We start from the raw sequence: 7,701 nt of genomic DNA on the forward strand, positions 1-7,701 counted from the left end.
ATGAAGAGGATTTGCCTGGGACTTGGACATAAAGCTGAGGACAGGTGACTAAGCATGTGGCAGCCAGAGAGCAGTTTGAATGGTTAAATAAGTTTTGAGCTAGTCAGGGAATGAGCCAACGCTAGTGGCCTAGGCATTTCTTAATAAATAACTAGTCTCAGAGGAAAAATGGATTTATTCTGTATATAAATCTCAGAGGTGAAGGAATCTGGAAAGAGGGCTCAGGATGAGGGGTGAGAGGTGACAGAGCCGTGCGATAAATCCTGGGACTCAGAGCAGCGTCAGGGTGCAGATGTGAGTTTATTGTGCAGTGCATAAGCTTACAGTGAGCCAGGCCCTTAAATCCTCAGCCAATTGTGTCTTGCCATACCATCACCATGCCCCAATGAAAGCCCTGCCTAATGAGGTCACTCAAAAGGGGAGGGGGGGAGTGTCATCACCCGTTAGGACTTCTTTGAAGAGGCGGGGCAGCCACCATCTGGCCCGTGTTCCATTTTGCTGTCTCACAGGTGTTCTGGGAGCCATCTTAGATCAAATCCCAAGTACAGCAGATCAGGACTCTTCAAGGAGTTGAGGGAGCCTGTGGTACTTCTCTCTCCATTCCACTTTTTCCTTCACAAGGTTAACCTCCACATCCCCCACAAAGGAGGGTGGTGATGGTCTTCACCTTTGACCCCAGCACTTGGGAGGCAGAGGCAAGTGGAGCTCTGAGTTCAAGGCCAGCCTGATCTATAGAATGAGTTCCAGGGAACTCTGTTTCAAAGTGAAAAAAATAAAAAAATAAAAAAGCAGAGAGAAAAACAGAGACATAGAGAGACAGAGAGAGAGGTCTTTGGACACATAGTCTGGAGTTTAACATTCCAAGATAGGGTTACAAATCTGAGATCTTCTCCTGAAGGCTGAAGTTTAAAGTCTGAGACTGGAGGAGGTGACTGAGAAAGCTGGTTTTCACAGAAAGAAGATGTGAAAGGACTGACTACAGATCTCAGGAGAGGGAGGAAAGGTCAGTCAGAAAAGGAGGGAGAGGAAGCCACTGCGGGTCTACTCCACATGGCCGCATGCAGAGGATTGCATGGGATGGAATGTGGTGGGACAGAACCCCCAGATGAGCACATGGTGGCCGCTGGTGACCTTGGGAAGAACAGCTCGTTAGCAGGATGAGCTCAGAAATGATCTGGGCTTTAGAGAAAATCAGGCGAGAGAATCTAGGACTGCAAATATCATCTTTAATTCTTTCAGGGTTGGCTATGAAATCATTTCCTTTGCTTATGTGCTTGTTATTTTTATTTTTGGTTTATTGTGTGTGATAGCTTACTGTTAGTGTGCTTGCCTCTCATGGGGGATTCTGGGTTATAAGCTCAGTTACCACAAGACAAACAAACAAACAAACAAACAAAAATACAGGTTAGGAGACGTTACACACAGAGCCAGGAGGAAATTCTGTCTCGAGTGCCACAATCTTTCATCCTGTGCTGGTCTTTAGTCAGTTTAAGACAGATTAAAGTTAGCTGACAGGAGGGAATCTCAAGGAGAAAACGCCTCAAGAAGGTTCAGATGTTAGGCATTTTCTTAACTAGTGATTGATGGGGAAGGCCCAGGGCATGGTGGGTGGTGCTATCCCTGGGCTGGTGGCGTGGGTTGGTGGTCCTAGGTTCTAGAAGAAAGCAGAGGCTGAACAAGCTATGGAGAACGAGCCCAGTTAAGCAGCACCTGTCATGTTCTCTGCTTCAGCTCCCACCTCCAGGATCTTGCCCCGTTTGAGTTCCTGTCCTGACTTCGTTTAATGAGGAACGGATAGGTAAAAACCTAAGCCGAATGCACCCTTTCCTCTCCAACTTCCTTTTTTGGTCATGGTGTCATGGCGGCAATAGAAACCCTAAAACAGGCCCCAAACCCATAATTCTCTCGGTTAGGGAAACCAGTCATCCTCAGAATGACGGTCTTAATCTTTCACTTCTGCTAGAGGTGACCCAAATTCAGACTGATTTCAGTTTTGTTTTCTTCCTTCTCCCTGCAGTTCCCACTTTGCACCAGGTGAGGGCAGTGAGAACACACCTATTTCCCAAGTTAAAAAAAAAAATGCAGTCAGTCTTGCTTTTAAACTGTGGGCTAATTAAGCCGGTCTCTCAGGACGCAGGTCAGGCTTCCACCAGGTTGCTAGGCTGGACAAAAGAGGTTGGGAGATGAGCAAATGACTCAGCCGGCCCTGGGAGCAAAGGTCAAGGCACAAAGGGCAAATCTCCACAAACCGAAAGCAGGAGTAGCCAGCTGGTTACTAGCTTGTCTCTCCTGGACTATGGCACTGTCACCAAATTATCTGATGAAAGCATTTAAGAAACAATAACATGTTTATGAAGTAACTAGAAGCAATCTAGAAGTAACTCTCTTAAGAGACCCAGAGACAAAGAGATTGAGATTGTGTGTAGTGGTTGAATTTCAAAGACTTTAGGGAAACAGTTTTGTTTTGTTTTGGGTTTAGTTTGGTTTGGTTTGGTTTGGTTTGGTTTGGTTTGGTTTTTTGAGACAGGGTTTCTCTGTATAGCCCTGGTGGTCTAGGAACTCACTTTGTAGACCAGGCTGGCCTCGAACTCGGAAATCCACCTGCCTCTGCCTCCCAAGTGCTGGGATTAAAGAAAACAGTTTTTAGCTACGTAAGAAATTTTACATGTTATACTGGCTGGTGAGATACACAGTGGTTAAGGGAGCTTGCTGAACAAACCTGACCATCAGAGTTCGATCCCCAAAACTCAGGTGGTGGAAAGAGACTCAACGTCCCCGAAGATTATTTCTCTGATCTCCACAACAAACAAGGACGCAAACACACACACACACACACACCACACACCACACACCCCATCACCACTACCACCACCACACACCACACACAAAAATGTAATGTAAATTATACTAGACCGTGTAGATCGCTCTTCTTAAAAACTAACAGCCAAACTTTCTAATATTTTAGGATGAATTCACGCTAAATTTAATGTCTCTTCTGAATAACACCGATGATTTTCATTTTTATTGGTCCGCAGTGGGAGAACTAGTCACATAGATTAGTTGTTCATAGATTAAAACTACCAAGTTAGAACCCCTAACTGCCTCGGGTTACTCGACTTGCATCGCCCCAGTCGCAAAGTTTCGGACCTTGCAGATTAGAACAAAGACACAGCGGCGGGGAGCAAGGACTCTAGACAGCCTAGGCTCTCCCCCTCATCCCCAGCTCCCCAACCCCCAGCCCGGGGGAGGTGGCGCCGTGTCCTGCCCTTGGACAGTACTCCACCCTCTACTAGGAGGCGGGGCCTTGCGGTAAGTTAAGTGTGACCCGGGCGCAGCAGTTTCGTCTGTTGGCCCCCACCATGAATCTTCCGCGCGCCGGCGCCCGGCTGCAGATCCTTCTGGGACACCTCGGCCAACCCTCGGCCCCAGCGATTGTATCCTTTGGGCTGTGGAAGGGCTCACAGGCTCGAAGGAGCCTCTCCGCCCTGGTGGTGGCTTCAAGGGCATAAGAGAGCCTCTGCGCCGCCATCTCTTCCCTGTCTCCATCCCTAGGGTTCCCGGGTGGAGGCTGCATCCCCAGAGAGCCCTTGTCTTCTGGAAGGGCTCTCTGGTGGGACTCTCTAGGCTTAGATGGCTGGTGTGCACCCCCGCAGCATTTTGAGCCTTCTTACCACCGCGGTTTCTTGCTGGTGTAAAGCAGGAAATAAAAAGCGAAAGGTGACGACATCATCACAAAGAGGATTGCCATTTTTGAGTTGACTCCTGCATCCAGTAACACCAAGGACAGTTGCCCTGTAAACTGAGGCCCACAGCTGCTTGCCTGTGACCAAGGCCGGCAGAGGCAGGGATTCTCAGAGGTCAGGAGGAGGCGCCAGTCGCCAAAAAGAGAAGGCTCAGGACTCTGTCCATCAGGTAGCTGCCCATCTCCACCTACCCTCTGTCTGTCACCATCCCACTAGCTGTGTAAGCTCCCCCTCCAGGGTCCAGGTGTCCCCAGTCTCCTGAGGACTGAACTGGTTCCCGGAAATGGACTTCAGAAGCGAGTGCCTGGTGATAAATGCTTGCGATCCCCCTGGGAGGGGCAGGTGCAGACTTGAGGGGTTTGTTTGGTTGGTTGGTTTGTTTTTTCGAGACAGGGTTTCTTTGTATAGCCCTGACTGTCCTGGAACTCACTCTGTAGACCAGGCTGGCCTCGAACTCAGAAATTCACCTGCCTCTGCCTCCGGAGTGCTGGATTAAAGGCATGCACCACTACGCCAGGCAAAGTATACACTTTTTTTTTTTTAAACAATGAACTCTTTTTTTTTTTTTTAAGATTTATTTATTTACTATTTGTAAGTACAGTGTAGCTGTCTTCAGACACTCCAGAAGAGGACATCAGATTTCGTTATGGATGGTTGTGAGCCACCATGGTGGTTTGGGATTTGAACTCGGGACCTTCGGAAGAGCAGTTGGCGCTCTTAACCACTGAGCCATCTCGCCAGCCCCTAAAGTATACACTTTTAACTTGAATCATTTTTCAATTTAAATGGCCAGATGTAGCTAGCAGCTAGTATTGGATATTAGCTAGTGCTGACCAAGAGCCATAGAGAATATATTATGTAAGTAGAGTTCTAGAAATTGAGGCCGTATCTCCTCAGCCTTAATTTGCTTCTAAACAGTGTGGATGCTGGGCAGTGGTGGCACACGCCTTTAATCCCAGAGTTTGGGAGGCAGAGGCAGGCGGATTTCTGAGTTCAAGGCCAGCCTGGTCTACAGAGTAAGTGAGTTCTAGGACGGCCAGGGCTACACAGAGAAACCCTGTCTAAAAAAAAAAAGCGATGTGGATTAGGGAATAAGGAATGTTTTGTATTTGCATAATTGGGATCATCCTGGGTCACAGCTTCTGTGTCTCTTTTCACTTTACCCCACCCACACCCCCATCTCTGTCATATATTTCAATATCGTTTAACATTTCTCCCACATCATCAAAGTCCAAGAAACAGTGGAGAAGGGCCAAGGTGACCAGTTTGGAACACTGAGGTCTATATGTCCTTGCGGCAATGCTATGTTGGGAAAGTTGAACAAGAGTGGGAATTGTGAGGCTGGAGATGTGGCTCAGCAGTTAAGAGCACTGACTGCTCTTCCAGAGGTGTCCTGGGTTCAAATCCCAGCAACCACACGGCAGCTCACAACTGTCTGTCATCCAGCTCCAAATGACCTGACACTCTCACACAGACATACATGCAGGCAAAACACCAATATGCATTAAATACGTAAAATAAATAAATAAATAATAGATAGTTGGCTGCCACCTTTAATCTCAGCAGAGGCAGACAGTCTCTGTGAGTTCAAGATCAGTCTGGTCTACATACCAGGTTCCCAGTCAGCCAGGGCTACATAGTGGGATTCTGACAAAAAAAAAAAAAAAAGAACAAAAACAACAAAAAACAGAAGAGAAAGAAAGCAAGAAAAACAATAAACCACATATGGTGGTGCCTGTCTATAATTTCACCTGTCAGGAAGTAAGTGGAGGCAGGAGGATCAGTTCAAGATCATACGTGGCTACATTAGTAAACTCAAGGCTAGCTCATGTAGCATGTTCTCTGTCTCTAAAAGTCATAAACCCTAATTAATTAATTAATTAATTAATTAATTAAAAGCAATCCAGGCATGACAATGCACACCTGTAACCCCAGCACTTGGAAGATGAAGGCAGAAGAAACTGAGATCAGATGGACTATAAAACCTCCAGGCCCCACCTTAGGTGCACAGTGAGATCCTGTTTCAATAAATGAGTGAACACAAGTAGATGGCAAGTTCATGTGAAGTGACATTGTGGGTCTCTTGGTGAGTTTGAGACCCACAGGCTCTCACTGTGTGGCCCTGACTGGCCCGAAACCCACTCTGTAGACCAAGCTGATGAAACTCAACCCCCCACCCGCTTGCCTCAGCCGCTGCCTTCCAAGAGCTGGGTTACGCCCACACCTGCGTGGAACTGACACTCCAAAAGCAGCAACACACGGTCTACAGAGTGAGTTTCAGGACAGCCAGGACTACACAGAGAAACCCTGTCTCGGAGAAACCAAAAAAAGAAAAAAGATAACAGAAACGGGCTGTTCCTAACCTGTAGTTACTGAGTGAGGGTTCAATGTTTACTTCACTGTGTGGCTTGGACTTTTTGTGCCCTAATGATGTCCAAGTTCCTTCCAGTTTAGCCTGCAGTCACAAAGAGGCCCAAGCTGTGCTCTCCCTTCTAAAGTGTGACCTTTGGTGTCTTATTTGCTAAGTAGCTTAGCACAAGGAAACCCTGGGACTAGGGCTGACTGGAGCTACACATAGAAACTGGGGGATTTGTGGCTGGTGTTTGGCAAAAAGGTTGTCTCCTGCCTTCTTCTTTCTTTTCCTTAATTCTCCCCTAGGTAGCCCAGCCTGTATCAGGGTTGGCTTCCCCTGCCAGTTTCCACCCTGAACAATTCCAGTAAGTAGATCTCAGTTTTGCCTGTTACTTCACTGTTGTATGTGTTCTGACTAGTGTGTTACAGCAGCCTGACACAAGAGTTAAGCATCTAAGAATCTGGATTGAGAAATGCCTCTATAAAATTGGGCTGTAGGCAGTCTGGTGGATTTCTTAATTAGTGATTAATGGAGGAGGGTCCAGCCCATTGTGGGTGGGGCCATCTCTGGGCTGGTAGTCTTGAGTTCTATAAGAGAGCAGGCTGAGTAAGCCATGGGGAGCAAGCCAGTAAGCAGCTCCCCTCCATAGCCTCTGCATCAGCTCCTGCCTCCAGGTTCCTGCCCTGTTTGAGTTTCTGAGCTCCTTCAATAATGAACAGTGATGTGGAAGTATAAGCCAAATAAACCCTTTCCTCCCCAAGTCACTTTTGGTCGTGGTGTTTCAGCTCAGCAATATTGACCTTAACTGAGACAGCATGTAAAAGTTTTTCTAGTAGTAGCTGGGATAGAATGTCCACTGTACAACCAGGTAACATAACATGCAGCAAGCTACCCAACTAGAACCCATGTAGAACCCACTTTGCTTCCAGAAAATGGTCTACCAGTACTGCTTTGGGGAACTATGGAGAACCTAAGTTTTCTTAACATAGCTAAGATCCAAAAAGAAGTTAAAAAAAAAAAAACAGAGAAAGAAAATACATAATTTAACTCTTGAAAACTCCAAGCATCATATGTCACAGTTACTTTACTTCTATCTTGGTGTTATTGACATATTGGCTAGCAGTTTGAGAGAGAGAGAGAAAGAGAGAGACACAGAGATAAGAGAGTCAGAGAGATGAAGAGACACAGGGAGAAAGACACAGAGACAGTGAGAGACAGACAGATGCGCGCGCACACACACACACACACACACACACACACACACACGAGACACACATGGAGAGGGATTGTGTGTAAGAAGCCAGGTCTCATCCGGTCTTGAGCCTAGGACTCTCCAGCCTCCTGAGCAGCTGAGACAACTGTAGGCCAGCACCTGACATGTGCATTGCCCTGTTTTTAAGGGGAGCACCCAACCTTCATGAATATCATAGACAAAGTCACAACACCAACCTTAAGGAGTGGGTGGGTTGATCTGACTTTGTGTATTTTCTTACTTTGGTTGCTTCTGAGAGTGTACTGACTAGACTATTTAAAATGTATGATTTGGGTGTGGTACGTTCCTGGAATCCCAGACTTTGCTAAGGCAGGAGGATTCCAAGTTTTTGT

The 7,701-nt window shown here is 46.8% G+C and overlaps 1 protein-coding gene across 2 annotated transcripts in view; it reads left to right on the top strand.

Moving 5' to 3' along the window:
• Positions 1-3,290: 3,290 nt before the first annotated feature.
• The window catches only part of Phyh (phytanoyl-CoA 2-hydroxylase), a 23,313-nt gene continuing 18,902 nt past the window's right edge, over positions 3,291-7,701 (top strand). Inside the window, exons 1-2 of one of the 2 annotated variants that reach the window (XM_021182987.1) lie at positions 3,291-3,434; positions 6,402-6,460. In XM_021182987.1, coding sequence (XP_021038646.1) covers positions 3,360-3,434; positions 6,402-6,460 — 134 coding nt within the window. In that variant the 5' untranslated portion in view covers positions 3,291-3,359. The remainder of the gene's footprint in view (positions 3,435-6,401; positions 6,461-7,701) is intronic. The other variant, XM_029473820.1, reaches the window with a different exon arrangement.

The sequence above is a fragment of the Mus caroli genome, chromosome 2, assembly GCF_900094665.2.
Source record: "Mus caroli chromosome 2, CAROLI_EIJ_v1.1, whole genome shotgun sequence".
NCBI lineage: Eukaryota > Metazoa > Chordata > Mammalia > Rodentia > Muridae > Mus > Mus caroli.